At 34.5% G+C, this 18,259-nt stretch overlaps 1 protein-coding gene across 2 annotated transcripts in view; it reads right to left on the bottom strand.

Annotated features, from left to right (window-relative positions):
• The window catches only part of LRPPRC (leucine-rich pentatricopeptide repeat containing), a 93,469-nt gene that overhangs the window by 48,162 nt on the left and 27,048 nt on the right, over positions 1-18,259 (bottom strand). For both annotated transcript variants that reach the window (XM_010576470.1, XM_010576469.1), the window contains exons 14-23: positions 15,521-15,590; positions 12,335-12,362; positions 9,959-10,016; positions 8,731-8,837; positions 8,444-8,521; positions 8,053-8,106; positions 7,227-7,340; positions 5,892-6,022; positions 4,364-4,449; positions 2,534-2,738 (exon numbers count right to left, since the gene is read on the bottom strand). In XM_010576470.1, the coding sequence (XP_010574772.1) occupies positions 2,534-2,738; positions 4,364-4,449; positions 5,892-6,022; positions 7,227-7,340; positions 8,053-8,106; positions 8,444-8,521; positions 8,731-8,837; positions 9,959-10,016; positions 12,335-12,362; positions 15,521-15,590 (931 nt within the window). The remainder of the gene's footprint in view (positions 1-2,533; positions 2,739-4,363; positions 4,450-5,891; positions 6,023-7,226; positions 7,341-8,052; positions 8,107-8,443; positions 8,522-8,730; positions 8,838-9,958; positions 10,017-12,334; positions 12,363-15,520; positions 15,591-18,259) is intronic.

Consider the following 18,259-nt stretch of genomic DNA (forward strand, 5'->3'; position numbering starts at 1 on the left):
TTGCACGTTTGAGAAACTATGATTTTTGTCATACTGTCCAAAGCAGGTTTCTCACCTTGAATGACAGACCAAGATTCCACATGTGGACTGTGTCAATTTTTAATGTGATTTCACCATCTTGAGAAACTGTTCAGAGTCATAAATAAAGATCATACAATTAAAAGCAGGGGGCTGGTTGCCTTAAATTTACTCAGGATAACCCAAGGTAGTACGAGTTCTCTCTCTAGTTACTTCAGTTAAATATTTCTCAAAACACTGAAGGCAAAATATCCATTCTACTAGAATATTAGATTTTGTTAGCTTTTGTCAAGTTATACTGTTCATCATCAACAATTTTTTTCTTTTCCACGCTCTGCTGCATATTGTCACTTTTAACATGCGCTAGGATTTAACAAGAATTTCAGAATATTCAGGACTGGGTACAGAGAAAAGGGCTAGATGAAAACATTTTACACCTACAATTGTTGAAATCTTCAAAAGCAAATCACAGATTCCTTTACAAGCAATTAAAAAGTTTGAAATAAATTAAGAACACAAAACACTAGCTAGCACCACCACTGCTGTGGAACATTAAAAAATATCCCAGAGCTAATTTTAGAGGCATAGTGACAACCTGCAGCTAAATGACAGCATTTCAGCATGATACTTGAGCTGTAGGATGGCAAATAGTAAGCACTACTGCTGAAAGAAATGACTAACAGTTATTTCAGTCACTCATAACTTTCAAAAACTTAGCACCTCTAAGTCAAAAAAAAACCAACCACAACCAAACAAAAAACCACAGTGAAATTCAGTTACTCCTCCCAAGCAAATTATGTGGAAAAAGCTTCCCCCTTCTGTTGTCTAACATTGGAGAGGAAACAAGTCTTTCCACCCATAAGGCAGCCAAAAAAAAACCACAGCAAAGGAGTTTACTTTGTATTGTATTTATACATATGAAATGTATTAAGACTTATACAGGTGAGTACCAATGACTTCTAGCCATACAGTTCCACAGTATGGAATTACCTTCTCCTTTAAAAATCTAGTCTCATCAAAAGTCCCTTTATTAAAAAAAAAAACAACCAAACCAAACAACAACCTTTTTAAAAAATTTTACCAAACATTTATAATCCAAAAGAATGTGGAATCAAACTCTCCCTTTGCATCCACACATGAACACATCTTTGTTTACATCATCATATACTACCTCTCAAGTGAAAAGAACCCAAGTAGCACCATGTACAACTTGCATGTCAATGTGCATAAAGCAATTATGTAAAATGCAGCTGCTCTTACTGCACAGTGCAAAGCGTATCAGGTATTTTTCCGACACATTAGTTACATATGATTGCAGTTAAATTACTTTCATAAACATCTGCCTTGTCTTGTGATGTAACCAAGGCAGTGTTGCTGACTGAAAAGATGTACACTATATTCTTAACTGTTGACCACTACACTAAAATACTGTTTTTAGAAGAGAATGTACATGCATCTACCAACAGTTACATCTTTTTGACAAGAATTTTGAATATAGACAATGTTATACAGACCTTGCACACCCAGAATACTTAAAAGAACTAAAAACCTCTACATGTTAACAGAAACATTAGTATGCATCTTTGAGGCTGACTTACATGATATTATGAAAAATTCACTTATTTCATAGCTATTATATTTAAGCCAAGAACATCTCATATACCTGAACCAAACTGCAAGAAATTTATCACTCTAGCTGCAAGAGGTTAAAATCCAGCAACCATATAAATGACATAAAAAACCCAAAAGGATTGTGCATGAAGGAAGTGAAAAGGGACTCTCGGCACAATTTTAGTACGAAATTGTTATATAGTTCATACGTACACCAATTCAAATATCCTACACCTCAATGAAAATTTATGGAAAGGAACATGACACATGGAATTACAGATGCTTCCTGCCAGAATGAATGTATGAACTTGCTTTTCTCTATTAAATGGTATTAAAAGTATAGGTGGGGGAAAAAAAATATCACAATAGACAAACCAGACAGTACTTTCTTTGAATTTTAAATTCAGCAACATAGCAGTCTATTGGCAATAACATCAAACTATTTGAATTAAGAATATTTCAGTGTTCAACCACCTTTCAACTCACCTGAGATGTACTGGATGGCACAGCAAAATAATGCTGTTTTGATGGGAAAATACATGCTACTTAACCACAAGAGCTGAAAATATACCTATCATGCTCTGAATAGCTATCTTGTCAAACAGACTTTAGAGCCAATTCATAAGCATATTCCAATATATAGCCACTTCATCTCTGATGTGTCCATAAAACACAGCTGCTGTTCCCAGAGACGATGATGTGATGTATAACTAATGAAAACAGACTTAACTTAAGAAAACATATTCATTCATTACTATTCCTAGATCACTTAAGTATTATATGTGCATGCATGTGTGCATGAGCACTTTGAAACATGAATGTGCAGCTGTGTATAGCATACACAGGTCATATAACACAAATAAATATCATAACTTGTTTCATTTGAAGCCCAAACATAGCTTACTTTTCAAGGTGAACTGTAATCAGAGGGGAATGAAGAGCAGCAGTTTCTGCCAACCCCAGGTTCACAATGGTCTCATGTAATCGATTCACTGTCTCAACTTCACCTCGCATGGCAGCAGCATTAAGAACACGGAAAAAAGATGCAACTGTTCTGTCTGAGATAGGAACATCCTTCTCTTTCATCTCTGTTAGAATGTTAATAGCATCTACAATGAAACAACACAAAAGACCCTTAGGTAATTTCATGTAGGGAAAACAAACTGCTATTAAAACAGCATTTCAAACCCAGCAGGAATGTAAATTCTGGCGTATAATGCCGATTTCAAGTTAATTACTACTTGCATTTCTAAACGAGACTACAATTATAAATCCACAATAGCATGGTTTTATCATTTTGCTGCAACTTTGACTACAAATTATAGATAGGAACTGTGTGCCCACTCTGCACCACATAACCCTGTATAGTCTGCCCTATAGCTGCAAGATTCTACTAAATGGATGCTTTTATCGTTCAATGCTAACATCTGCTAAATCACTCCATTGTTTCTTCAGCAGATGGCTTGTCACGAGGCCAGATAATAAAGATATGTTTACACTGTATATACAGCCAGACTAATGGTCTGATACCGATAGGGCCTGTTTGCTGTGTCGATACTAATTAGCCAAGGAGAGCCAATGAAAGCTTTCTAACAGACTGCATGTTAAAACATTAGGTTCATTAAGCTTCATTAGTAAGGCAGAAACAAACATTTTGGTATATGGAATAAGTGCATTTTTATAATGTTCTTAATTATTGCATAGACAGAATGTTTGACCACTTCACATTTGGCTACATTTATGAATTATTTTATTTTCTGAGGGACATTTATGCTCTTACAAGCAAGCTAATCTTTTCAAACTGCTTTAATGTACAGGTGGTCATGATCTGATTTATTGTGATTTGGAAAACATCAACTTTGTTTATTATTTTTCTAACAGTAAGTTCAGTAAGAGGCCAAGAAAAATATCAAAAAGATCTTATGAGAAAAAAGTTACATTAGCTTTTATATTTTATTGTATAGTCTTTTATATAAAAACATATCATTTTGTGTGTAGGCTTGGACCATGCTTTTATGGTGTAAAGTTTTCTACAAAATCATGGAATTCAATATTCAGAACCACCTTTTAAAGTTGTTGATAGTCTAGAGTTCCTTTAAAGACCAACCAAATCATGTAAATTACAGAATTATATTAGACTAAATTACAGAAATTAAAGCTAACAGCTTAATGCAAACATCTAGAAATACAAAATAGGCAGTTTGCAGAACACTCATTAAAAGCCAAAATTTCCAGGCAGTTTGACAGATAGACTATAAAATTCACTAACAAACACATAAAAGAATACTAACAGAAAAATATATACTTTATAAAAAGTTAAATGATTTTTTGCAGTACTTGGCTCTTATCAGAAGGTTATGTTTATAGGTTTTATGTTCAGCCTTCAGACCTTCTTAAGCAAAAACAAAGCCATTAGTCTAGGCACATACGCAATTTGTGCCATAAGTCATGATCTTCAAACTCAATCCAAACAGCAATGCTAATAAAAACTAGCTGCAGAAACGCAAAAAGCACTGAGCTGTGCAAATGTAAATGACAAGCTTGCCAATCCATTAAAACTAATGGCCTGCACTGTCCAAGCATCTCTGGTTGAATTCACATGCAAATTTGTATGCAAAATGTTCAAGCACTTTTCAGGACATGATATACCATTAATATCAACTCACATTTTTATTTTTGAGGCAAGATACCTTTATTATATAGCTGAAACACACAATGAAAGCAAATGGATTACCTTCTAGTCTACCATGCTTTCCTAAAACTTCTACCAGTGCTATGTACTTTCCGGTGTCAAGAGCAACAGGTGAATTCTTAGGGAAGCTAGAAATTAAAACATTAAGAATTGTATCAACAGAAGCTCACATTTTACAGATTCAGCTTAAAGATCGATTTTTAAAACCGCATAACAAAACAACAGCATTGAGCACTAAAAGTTACAGTAAGTATTAAAGGAAAAAATCTCACAGACTTTAAAAGATTCACCACTGAAATGTGATTTAAAAATATTATCCACACATACCTTCCCAACCCCAAAACCCAAAAGTTGTCTTTTAAAGAGCCAAATGGTTTAATTAATTATTTGGTAGTTATTGCATAAAATAGAGTATTTCCCAGAAGCCTGGGAAGAAAACTCAGTCCACGTGGCTGGGGCAAGGCTATATTCTTTTTGATAAAGAATATGAAACTATTTGCCTATAGTAACAAGTTAAAAGCTACTATTTTGAAGTTTCTGCTATGTATTTGTTTTCTTTTTTCTGGAAGTTTTAAAATTAATTCCTTCTCTGTTGTTTCTTATTGTGACAATTCAAAGAGTCACTTCTTAGCAATATTATGCTACACTTGAGGCAGATCAGTAAAACTGTGCTACTGCAGTGAAGCTCCACTAGAAGACTCAATTTTACTTCATGCAAGCTCACTATAGGGATTGTGTAAGAGTGGTAGTACAGCCAAAACCAACACACTACCATTATTTGCAGTGGCAAATTTCTTGATATTCATAGCTCAGTCATTTCACATAATTTCAAACACTAACAAGGTGTAATGAGCACCTGCCTGCTAACCTACTATAAAACCAAAGCAAATACTTTGTGATTGCATATGAGAGAGAGAACCTGAAAGTAACACGTAACTTGTTCTATATTCACTGTAGCATCAGACCAAAAAGAGGCTTTCAAGGGAAAAAAGGATGGGGCAAATAGAAAGATGATCTGTAAGAATTTGCTCCGGGATAAGTCATGCATAACATGTTTTAGCTGGGAGCTAATTTTCACAGCCAAGATGCAAAGCTCTGAAAATAGTAATTTTAAGTAGAATGCTTGTTGATAGTCTTAAAATAATGTCACTCAGAAACACTACTATTCTGAAGACAATATAGGTCCAGCATATTCTAAACACATTCTAGGTGCTTTCTAACTCACAATACAGGTACTTTTTTCCCCCCCTTAAATTAAGCCAGACCTCAATTTAGACACTATGCATGTTTAAAATAAAAACAAAACAGACCCTACATAGCAATTTGCCTTTTTAAAAAATAAAAAAAGATAACTACTGACCATACAAAGTAGCTGCTTCTCATGTTCAATTATACAAAGCACATTTTTTGTTTCAAAGAACCACACCCACCACTGTTTTAAATGCACATACATTGGTGGGAAAAACTAATTAAAAATGGATGAGGGGGTTAATACTCAACCTACTTAATTCAACAAGGTCTGTGTATCAGCATAAATCTCTGTGACATGTTTCAGTGCCGGTGTACTTACACTTTTTCTTTCAGGTTCATTGCCTCTTCTACATTATCATGTCGACAGCACAAATTTATTAAGGCTGCATAGCCACCGACAACCATGTCCGGTTCGTATTTGGCTTTCACTTCAAGGGCTTTTTGCATATTCTAAAAAAAGGAACAAAGCAAAGATGTGAACTAGAGGAAAAGTCAATATGACATGATGATTCTTCTGTGTTCAGTGTGCAGTTACATGACTGCTTTAGTGCTTTTAGTATTATAAGATCATGTTTGAAAACACAGTGCTGTAATGCTTTAGCAAATTTTAGGAGTGAAAAGTTGTTTAGCAGAAATGAGTATTTGTCTAAAATACCTTTTAGATTTTGAGAGTAGATTTCCAAATAAGTTTTCTTGCTTTACATTTATATTTCTAGCATGTTTTTATGTAAGACTTTTTTTTTAATCCGGACAGACACCATAAACATGATTAAACCAAGTTCTAAAATAGTTTTTATTTATTTGGAATTCATAACAATTTTCACGTGGTACACTGCCAAACACAAACCAAAACTACTTTCTAAAGAATAAGAAACTACCTAATGATCCCATAGATAGCTTATTTTTTTATACATTCCTATTCATACATTTCACCACTTTGAACTTACAATGGTGTTTGCTTCTAGTCTTATTTCATATGCAAAACTGTAGAGACAGACAGCTGAGAATCACTCTAAATCGTATTCTTAGCAACACAGAATATTGTGCTATCATTTGCACAACTGTTCCTGTTCCTATATATACAGCTTTTTAGGCAGGATCATACTGAACAGGATACTGAATAAAAGTGTGGTGATACCCCACAAATTACAGACACACACTAAATGAATGTAAACTACAGCTGGACGCCTGCCGAATGAAGGCAAGAGACCCTTTATCTCAGAAGAGCTTTCCTCCTGCAGGAAAATGGAATTTCAATCCCTGCATTAACAACCTAGTAATATTTGAATTGCAAATGACTAGTGCATGTATCAGTTGCTTGACAATCTAGATATAAGAGACCGGAGCCATGGCTTGAAAGGACATTTGGCATGTATGATAAACCTATCACAGCTGTTACTATCATTCACTTTGCAGATTATTGTAAACAAACTTCAGCAACCCCAAAACATGCCATTCAAGGTGTTGCTGAAATTAGTTAACCTTTTGATTTAATTGCTTTTTGCACTTATGTTTGATTTATAAGCAACAAACCATGGAACCTCAAGCACTGCACTTGTCTTTGCTTAACTATGTCTTTCCATAATACAGTCATTTATGTCCCTTTAAAAATATAGCTATGTGTTTCCAATTATCTCTGCATTGCTTAAGATACCTCTTCTTCACAAAGAGCATGTATGAGTTGTTTCAAGACATCTGTAATAGGCTGGTTTTCAGCTTTTCGCTTTTCTAGTTTCTTCTCCAAAGCAGACACGTCAGATTTAGCACTCTAAATGGAAGTAACAGAAAGAATGTCAATTGCAAAAACATCCTTCCCTGAACAACTTGTCGGATCACTTTTATTAAAGACAGACAAAACAATCCTCTTCTTTCATGCTCTAAGAAATTTTTTAATCATGTAAGGTGCTTTTATCTGTTTAAACAGTACATACTAATTGAAGATTTGAGTCAGAATACAGTAAAAAAAGCATTAAGTAGCATGTCTACAAAGGTCAACATTACTACTTCTCTCATACTCAGTTCTTTATATTCAGGGAAGTAGGGAATAGAAGCCTGTTTCTTTTTCCATTTCCACTTCGCTCAGATCAGAGATGTAAAGACTTGACGCTCCACCATTAGAAGCAGTATGGATTTATATGGTTCCTGCCACTCAAGCAGATCACTGTAATTTACAAGCATAAATTAAGCCTCACACCACCACTGTTAACTAACTAGAACTTTCAAAAACAATATTTACTAGACAGGGAAACTGAGGCATGAAACCTCAGCCAACTCCAAGGTCAAGTATCAGGTCTATGTGAAAATCTGGACAGCCTTTACTCCTACTCTGGAAAGTAACCTCTGAACTTCAAATGGTAGATTTAAATAACGTTAATATACTTCCATGATCTGAAAGCTAGTGATTACACTTCATCTAAAACCCATATCCAAACATTATTATTAGAGTAAGAACAAGCATAGCTCTCTCTGAATTTACTTACTTCGGGAATGTTGTCAGTAGACAGGGATTTTTTATGAGACAGTAGCCTTGCATCCTAAAATGTAGTAAGACAAAGATATCACTAATCCCCCCCCAAAGTTCAATCTCTAAGTAACCATATCATGCTAAAAATGTTGAAGTTAATTATATAATTGCAATGTTAAAAAAAGCTGTATTCTGCAGCATTATTACATTGACTTGAAAAAGCACTTTTTAAATGTATCCATTTCACACATGAAATGAAAACAGCTTCAACACTGAAAAATCATGGAAAGGTTAAAAGGCTTACACATAATCACTGCATAAAGATATTTATTTTGCAAAGGAGAATATATTCAGAGTACAGATACTCCATTTTTTAGCTTCAAAGTAATTGCTATAGAACCACAGACCTTAATTAATTCAGGAACTTGAGAGGAGTCCAGCAGTCTGCAAATGCCGCTGTAGAGGGCTGCAGGGATAACTATATTCTGTACCAAGAGGTGGGGAAAAATTATATGAGTTTTGAAACACAACCAAACTGAAATTTGTCTAACAAATTATCTCAGACGTAATTCAAGTCTCTAGCTCTTGCATGTCATTGAGAAGTGGTCTGGTTCTACTTAAAAGCAGCAATTTCAAATCTAATAGATACATGTCAGGCAGGACAGGCATTATGTAGCAAAAAATGAAATGGTACCATCTTCTTCAGCTGATGGAAGTATTGTCTCAAACGCTCCTCCTTGGCCTGTACCTCCGAGTCACTCATGCTGTCAATCAAGTGATAAAGAAAATAGCCAACAGCTTCTGTGGAAAAAAACAAGAGAAAGCATTCCACTAAAATTACCGAGACTGTCATGTTATCAAGATTAATTTATAAGAAATCATTTTGGTGTGAGATGTCACCCTGATGAGAGGCTCTGAAATGGCAACAATGATCACTGAGGCATAGAGATTATGTGGTTTGGGAGCACATATCTAACTGGTGAGTGAAAGGAATATTAATTATTTTCAGACCTAGTGACAGCTTTTCAGTACAGAATCTTACTTCAATCTATTTTTTCCACTACTGTGTGACAGAAGTGGTACTGCCCAAGGCCTTCCCCCCCTTTTCTGACCGCTTCCCCAAATAGTTTCCACAAATATTTTGTCACTGCTCAAAAGAAAAAACAGATTTCTAACACTTTGCATATTTATTCTGTACATTTTACCCATTATATTCCATTACCAAGCTACACTAAGTATTGCAATATAAAAACATAAAAAAATATTTTAACCATTAGATCAACTAATACTGAAGAAGTTGCCTATTAGCCAATGAAAATCAAGATTAACAGATGTTAGCGAACAGTGCTAAGCTTCTTATCTATGCAAGTGTAAAAATATATAGGGTCCTGTAGCCAAGGACAGGAAAAGCATCAATCATTGTCTTCTCAAAGGTTAGCTGTCCCCATACACCCTTGCCCCTCCAGCCCCAACAAGAGGAAATAAACTCCTGTTTTTTAAAAACCAGATTATACCAAAAAAGTGTACTTATTTCAAAGTAGGTATTGGATGTTAAGTACCATTTCGCTTCACAAAATCAGAAGAGCTACTGAAGGTAAAGCTATCTTGAAAGACTGCCTTTTTTTTTTTTTTTTAAAGTATTTAAGCACTGATACTGTGGTCATTCTAAATCTCTATTTTGGTCAATAAATTTAGAAAAATGAATCGTTATCAGAAAGATTTGCTTATAATTCAAAAAAAAGATCTCATGGATCTCACAAAATATGCTCTGATTATTTGAATCAGGATTTTACCCAACATGTTTTCAAATTTCACTTTCAAAAAGAAGCAATCAGTGTTTACAGTTGTAATCCCTCAAACCCATCATTACACAGAAGAACGGATTTGTGGATAAGTTACAATCATAGAAATTGAAACTCTACCAGTTGGTCCTGGAGGCGTCAGGCAATAACGTTCATCCTTGTACAACAGTTCTGTTATCTGGTAAGACAGAATAATCGTACATTGCAGCCAAAAGAAGCAACCAAGGACAAATAGTATCTGAAATTGAATTCTCAAAATAATAAAGCATTTCTCTGTTAAAGTATTATTCTTTACCACATCATAGTAATTCCCTACGAAATACAAAGAAGGTTTTTTTGTAAATAATAGGTTCTTTCTTGAAAAATATTGCAAACAGAAACGCTTTCTGAGGTATGGCAGTAAGACAGACACTCTAGTATTCTGTTTACGTATCATTCTACAGAAAGTTAGCTGTTGTAAGACATTGCTTAAAGCAAATATTAACCAGTGTCACTCCTGGAGATGCTACAATTATGTTCAAATTTACTGAAAGGCTGAAATTGGCCCATGAAGCTTTTTGGGTTTTTTTTGTTTGTTTGTTTTATTTTGAAAGAAGCAAATACAGAAAGAAAATAAAAGAACACAATTTATCATGCTTTGCTAGATTTAAGATAACTAGTACAGCTGTTGTACATAAGTGCAATTTTGAATGACAAAATATACATACATAAAAATTAATTGTATTTGACTAAATTTAGCACACTTCCATCAGTCATATAAACTGAAGGAATACGTAGATTTTACTTCATCAGAAGAAAAGAAGCATTTACCCCAAAGCCCCCACATCCTACCCAGAAATACTTTAACCTAAACTAGCTCACTTTAAAAATTCATTTGACTGTTCTTGTGGAAATTACATAATCTTTAGTTAAAACCTGAGATTAAGTATTTCAAGAATTTTGCTTTATCTGCCGTGATTCTAGAATGCAATCTCAAAGTTAGAGGGACATGCATTCCCACTGTCAAAGTGCTGTGTTTTAAGTAATGACAAAAGAAAAGGAACCGTCGCCTTCAATTGTTAATGAAAATGGATAAACAAAGCCAGAAAATACCCAATGTGCAACAGAATACCATACCTATCACTTCTCATTCTACCAACACCATGGACACTGTGCACAGTTAAACTACAACTTTCTTTTGCCTTCTTCCTCCTATGACAAATCAACACACAGAAGAACCTACAACTACAATAAATCCAAGAACATAATAATAGTTCTCCTGAATCAAATCTCAGAGAATACCAAAAAGGATGGATTACAGAAAAAAAAAAAAGAATGTGTGATATTATTTCTAATGCTAAGTATCTATTTATTTCCCAAGTTAGCATTTCTTATTTTAGAAGGTTAATAAACATATTTACTCATAAATTTAGCAAAGACAACAAAATGTATCCTTCTTCCACTGTGGAGAACAGCAGAAGTAATTCTAGATACTACTTTACGTGCAGACCACCATTACTTCAGTCCCCTGACTGTCCTTCAAAATTAGTTTCATAATGGGAATAATAAGAGATCCCCTTTTTTCCCCTCTCCCCACCCTCCCTTTTTATTTTTAAATGCAAAATATGGAGTATAGAGGCAGAGGACAAAAACATCCTCTCACCATAATCTTCACACAACAGAAAATGTTAGTAAAATACAAAAATACCCTTCACTTCACAAGTTGTACCTCATTTCTATAAATCATTAATTACTTTCCAAATTACAATTTCCATTTCACTCCAAGATTTCTTTGCAAAATCTAAAATATACTGCAAGCCATGTACTAGTTTATTAGTCAGCAAGTACAGAATTGAAGAAAAAAGGACAAAAAGCACAGCACATCCCTTCCCAAATTCTGTAGCCACATCCCAGGCAGTATCTGCCAACATCTCTATTCTAGTGCTCCACAAAATTTATTGACCAAGTTATATTACAGTGTCTTTCTAATGTAGTCCATACCAGGGAGGGCAAGATAATCAGTCATTTCCCCTTGACTTCATCCAGGTGATTTCTTTTATATGGCTTTACCTTCAATGGTTTAAATTATATGACAGAAACTTTAAAATTCTAATTGTGCATTATTATTTTATTAGTACTAGTGTGGGGAATAGGAAGAAAGTTTAAGGAAGGCAGGAAAGGGAATTAAACAATGTCAGATTGCACAACCATGGCAGACTTTGTACCAGAAGCTACAACTATATACTACCCTCAGCTATAACAGCATTGATCTAGAAACTGGCGTAGCATAAGCTACACTACATGGTAACACCACATTTGATTTTTCACAATTACACTTAACTGTTCAATTTGAAAACTCTATTTCATACAGTTGTACAATCTGCCACTGACAAGTCTTGCTTGAATTAATCAGTTCTACAATTATTGGGCTCAGAATTCAGATTTACAGTAATGCATCATAAACATGCAGAACCTAAAGAACTTGATCTTATTTACAGCACTATCATCTCCACTTACCTTGCTCCAAAGATGTACATCATTTGAGCTGAAGAGGGCAGCAAAGGATAACAAATTAAAAGCAACAAAATGATTTTACTGTTGTATCTTTTTAAAAAAAAACCCACAGATTATTAACACAAAGGATCTTATTAAATAAAATTAAAATACAGTAATTGCCACATATTGTTTAAACCAACTTTGTACAGAATAAATATTGTACTTTTTACTATACTGCACATGGTCATAGTTTCTGCTAAATAACTTAAAATAATGCAGCAATCCAAACAGATAACTAAGACTACAAAGAATATATTTTAGTTTTATTTTTAGTTTGATCTTCTAACGTGTCCTAATTGTACTTTTTTATTTTATACTTCAATCTATTTAGCATTTCAATAAAATAAGCTTCACTCAAACAAGTCACACTTTACATAGCAAACACTCTATAGGTGGAATTTGCTAGAGCAAAAATCTAGACTCCTGTGGATTGAAATTAGATTTTTAGTATAGACAGATAACAACAGGCAGCTATAAACGCATTTATACCATGCAAAAAAGTAATCTAATCTCTTACTTAAGCTAAAATGTTTACTATAGTCAGATAAATGGATATTTTAAAAAATAGAAAACAAAACATGGAAGAACTCTAATTTCTCCCCTCATACAACAGGTCATAACTTGATGGAGAGCAGTTCTCTGTACATCATCAGGTTACAAATAAAGATCAAATGTTAACCAGTTCACTGAAGTATAAAAAATGTAACATATTCCTATAACTGTAGAACATCAAAATTCTCACTAGAAGCTGTAACTTTTCAAAGAACTATAAAGCAGCATTAACCTAGAAAAGGCTAAGAGAACAAAAACTTCGGACCTTATTTTATCTTTCTATAATTCTCATAAGGGGAAAATAAGATGTCAGTTTGAACAGCTGCACAGAAACTTAAAAGCATTCATAGAAGTTTAGGATTTTATTTAGGAGGTTCAAGCCTATGAAGCATTTACTCTTTTTATGCAGCTGCCACTTGTATTTGAAAATGAGTCAAATGCAGATCCACACAGAGAGGAAAAAAAATATAATGGTGTCTGGGAGGTTAGTTAAGCTTTCCTGGGTGAACTTGCTCCACCACTGACAGCATGACAATGAACTGCAGATATCAAATGCATCAATTTCCTAAAGTACTTGACTCTGAAAGAGTAATGGTACATCAGGCAGATAGAATGGGAATACTTCGAAGCAGTTACTAGAGAAGAGTAGCTTCAACAGAAATCCATAGACTAGTCTGCCACAGACATTGTTCATGTGTCTCTGGTATCCACACCCTGTACTTTTGTACGCCAGTCCTAAACTCCGTTCATTTGAACATTCAAGACCTGCATTTAGTCATAAAATTTTGCTGTGGTCTTTACAAAAGGTACAAATGTTCTTTTCTTCTATCCTATCATACCACACCCTCAAGCTTCATTTTCAGGCTGTTCTAGCCATTAAGTTTAAAATAGAAAAGGAAACATGAATTGGCATGCTTTCAGAAACAATATAAGGGTGAAATTTGGGCACAGCCAACCTTGTACATAGCTTCTGAAGTGAGGTAGCAATAAAGGCAAACAAGACAGATTAAAGTAAAAAAAACTTATGCCACACTTACAAGTGGCAAGGAAAGGGGCGGGGGGAAACAGTAAGCTGAAGTTAAAAAAAAAAACCAAACCAAACCCCAAACCCCCCAACCAAGCCCCCCCCCCCCCCAAACCCACCAAAAAACCTCCAGCCTTAATTTCCCTCAGAATTCTGACTTTTTTAGCCCAAATGTCCAACAACTATTGAAATCACAACAGTAGTAATTGTTCCACCACTGAAGAGAGTAACTGTTTCACTCGAGGATAGTACAATTCTTCAGCAGCTAGTTTTCACAATACAAGTTGATAACGTTTTAAAGATACTTTAAATCACTTTCTGAACACCTGCACAACTCTCCAGCGGTAGCGATATTTCATGCTAGAATTGGTTGTGTGTGGTAAACATTGGTATGGCTTCCTTTCTAGCACAAGTCCTACTTCAATTGAAAATTTATCTATACTTACAGAGAGAAAAATGTGTTTCAAAAATCTTGTTACTTTAATATATCCGAAACAGATGATTCTGGGGCTGACTACTAAAAGGATGGTAAAATAGCCCATTGGATCTAAAACATTATTGTATTTATTCCTTGGATGTCAACATCAGCTATGGCCTAGTTAACAAACCCAATTTGAACACTGGTTTGCTTTTTCTCCCCCTTTTCCCATGGCAGAGCAGGATCAGTGAGACAGAACTTGCAACTTACTAGGAAATTATTTTAGTCATATTCACCTGGTATGTTTTACTAATATCCAACCTAAACATAGTTATATCTCATAGCCATTACAGAATTTTAGGAAATAACTTGGTCAACAAAATCAGCCTTCCAACTCTGGTCCTGAGCAATATTAAGTGACCTCTCTGGTTCCCAGTGGTGTAGGTATGCTGCAAAAAACCCTAATTCACAGTCCTAAATGTCTGACTGGGGCAAACAGCAAATGATAGAAATGCTTGTTAATTCACGTATACTTGCATAAGCTTAAAACAACCCTGCAAGTTAGCAAGGAACCCTCCTTGCAATATGGGACCATATGGTTATGAATATAAAGTCATGGCAATGTAGCACAATACTAAGTGTTAAATGTGAGCATTCAGGAGTTGTATTAACCCAGAGAGCACAGAAAGCTATCAGATGTAATATAATATACCTGACTCCTACTGGTATTTCATCTTCATTAAGCACTCATTTACTTTAATGGTTAATTATGATAATCTTTAGGGAAACCTTACATTAGCATAGCAGTTTATAAACAAAAAAGAGAATAAAGATAAAACCCTGAATGTTTACTACCCTGAGAAGTTTATATACTGTCAAATGCCACAGAACAAACAATAACAGTGAAGTTCTTTTTAATCTACTAGATATAATACTTCAAAGGTATGCTCATATATAGCAGAGGCAAGGAAACCAGGGACAGCAAAGAGGAACAAAGATATCCCTCAGAACTGCTAAACCTGGAACCCTACTTTTAAATATTCAAATGTAGCCTTGGGGGGAAAACACTGCGCAGACTTGTGCTCAATAAGGCAAAAAAGAGAGGGAACTTTGCTACAGAAGAAAAAGAGAGGTATTCATATAGCAACCTTACCTTTTAAAACCCCAAATAAGGCTGTTTCTAAACTGACGAACATCAATAGGAGGTGTGCTTACTGAAGACACTGTAAATGAAAGAAATGTTTCTAAGCAGTCATTGTAAAAAAATCCCTGAACTGCAACAAGTCAGTAGGTCATGTAAATAGTGTCATTAGAAGAACTATTTCATTAGCTTAGTAAATGTTGACAAACATTTGTAAATCAAAATTTCAAATACCAGGGTATTTGAAACAGTCCTGGTTTTATCAGCTCTAAATCTGCTCCATTTCAAAAGGGATCAAATATTCTAAAAGAGAGACTTTTCCCTCTTCATTGTCTTTAATGCCAATAGTTAATACATTAGTCTTTTATACAAATTAGTAATAGGAGCAAGCATCTTATCTGTAAAAAAGCACAAGACTGAAGAAAATATGTTCCAAAAAGCAAAACAAAGCCCAAACAATCCTAATCAAGAAAACTTGAGATATTAGCTCTGGAACAAAAAAAGATCCACCAGAGGCAAATGGTTTGATAATTGTTTCAGACTGAATACCTGCCTTAAAATAGGCTTTACAATTTTGCCTTTTTTTTTTTTAATTAAAAAAGAAAAAAACCAAAATAACAAAACAAAACCACACACACACACCACCCCCCACGACCCCCCCCCCAAAAAACCCTCAAAACAATAACGACACTTTCTTAGGTATTTGCTTCTGCTTGTGTAAATTGCCTAACAAGAAAGAAAAAGTAGTTCCATCTAAAGTGCTATCCATTGAATTAAGTTAAACATAGGGGGAAAAGAGAGGAAAATACACAGTTCTAAATGTTGACATTTACAATATTGGTTGAACACTTACTTAAAATTAGATATCCCTGAGAGGTCATTCACAGTTATGCCCTATGTCCTCATCTTTACATCATTTCTTGGCTAAATATTCCAAATCATTCTACCTTCTTCCTCTAGAACTGCTGTCTCTCATTCCAGCACCATAGTTCAAAGAAAAAATACAGTAGTAGATGCATTTAAGTCCTGTATGAAGTTATTATCATCTGATTTCACTATCACAATAGAATTAACCCCTGTAAAACCCTGAATGCACTGGGCCCTTTCAGCAAGGGCTACAACATACTATATGGTAGAAGAGAACAGACATAAAACCAGCAGCTGTATAGGAACCTGTGAAATAAAAAGACAGGAACAACATGCTAGAACAACTCCTTAGTCTAACTTCAGGCATTTAGAAAATTAAAAGTTTTAAATGGTGGAATATTTATTTTAGTTTGAATATCTCAGGTAAAGTTGGTTTCAAGAAACCCTCAATCCAAATCCTCCTCCAGTGGTATATTAAACTTTTTGCTCATGAAAAGACCAGCAGAAAAGCATCTTAGTATGCTCAGCTGCTGCTAGCAATCGGCAACCTGGTTTCCTTGGCAACAAACAAGTCTGAGAAAATCAAGGGGCTGACAATGAAGTGGAATGGAACGGCATGATAAAGGGGAAAAGCGGCTCTCATGTACACTGCCTTATGCGCCCAGATTCCTAAGCTGATGCTTCGTAGTCTTCATCTTGTCAGTAGCAAAAATCTATACATTATAAGGCATGAGAAGCTGAATCAATACACCTAGATAGCAACCAGCATTAATAACCAACCTTCGCCTCCCCCAACTACACTGATGAGACAATCTTGAACTATTTTCCATATTGCATCTGTTTTTCCCTCTTTGTAATACTGCAAAAGGAGCCAAATGCAAAAAAAAAAAAAAAAATCAGCTGTTTAATATGTGTGCCTTATCATTACATAGGTGCTAATTAGATTTACTAGCATTCATTTCAGCTTGGTAAACTATTTACAGGAGTACCTTCCTTTAAAGCTCAAGTTCAAAGAAATTTTTTATCTCTCCATGAATTATTAACCCTAGCCTTTATAAACAGAAATATCACTACAAGATTTAAATTCAATACACAGACAACAGCTAAATAATACACTATGTGAGACTAATTTCCTGACAGTAAGGCAGAATGCAGCCTACTACATGTGCCTGTATCATACTGATATTGTATACGTTTACCATACACCAGGCACACACATATTTGTGTCTTATAACACATTAAACCCTGATTATTTCAGTTAACCAAAATGAGTGTGCAAGGGTAGGTCTACTTTTTCATGTAGGCAAAAAAAAGCCCCAAAACTATTTCACTTTCCAGAAGGAATGTCACTGCTCCTAATAAATAGTTATCCTTTAAAAAAAAATTCAAAGTTATTCAATTTTTATGGTTAATAGGGTTTTTTTGTAATAAGAACAAACAAAATAATGGCAGAATGTAGGGTTAATCTTAAAGATTCACTAATTGATAAATCTCCGATACGAAAATTAAATCACTGATTAGTAATTACTCATTTAATTTTCTCATTTTCAACACAACAGCTTCACAGAGTAATGGTGTATAGACTAGATATTTCTGTATTTGCTGAGTAAAACAGTTAATGACAATTGCAGCAGAAGACTGCTTAAGCTTTTCCCTGAACCTTAGACACATAAAACTGCTGTTTAAAAAAAATCTTTCTGTATCAGATTTAGTCCAAATTTAGGTGTTTTATTATTGCCTTAGTATACTAGGCAAATAATAACTGTATTTGTTTTAAATGTTGAAGAAAAACATATATTCCTACTTAAGGAAGAAAATCATCCCATCCCATACATTCAGTCAACAACATATATTAACTTCTGCAAGCACTGAGCATCAGAACAA

This window comes from Haliaeetus leucocephalus, unplaced genomic scaffold (genome assembly GCF_000737465.1).
Source record: "Haliaeetus leucocephalus isolate CR32 unplaced genomic scaffold, Haliaeetus_leucocephalus-4.0 Scaffold526, whole genome shotgun sequence".
NCBI classification, from domain to species: domain Eukaryota; kingdom Metazoa; phylum Chordata; class Aves; order Accipitriformes; family Accipitridae; genus Haliaeetus; species Haliaeetus leucocephalus.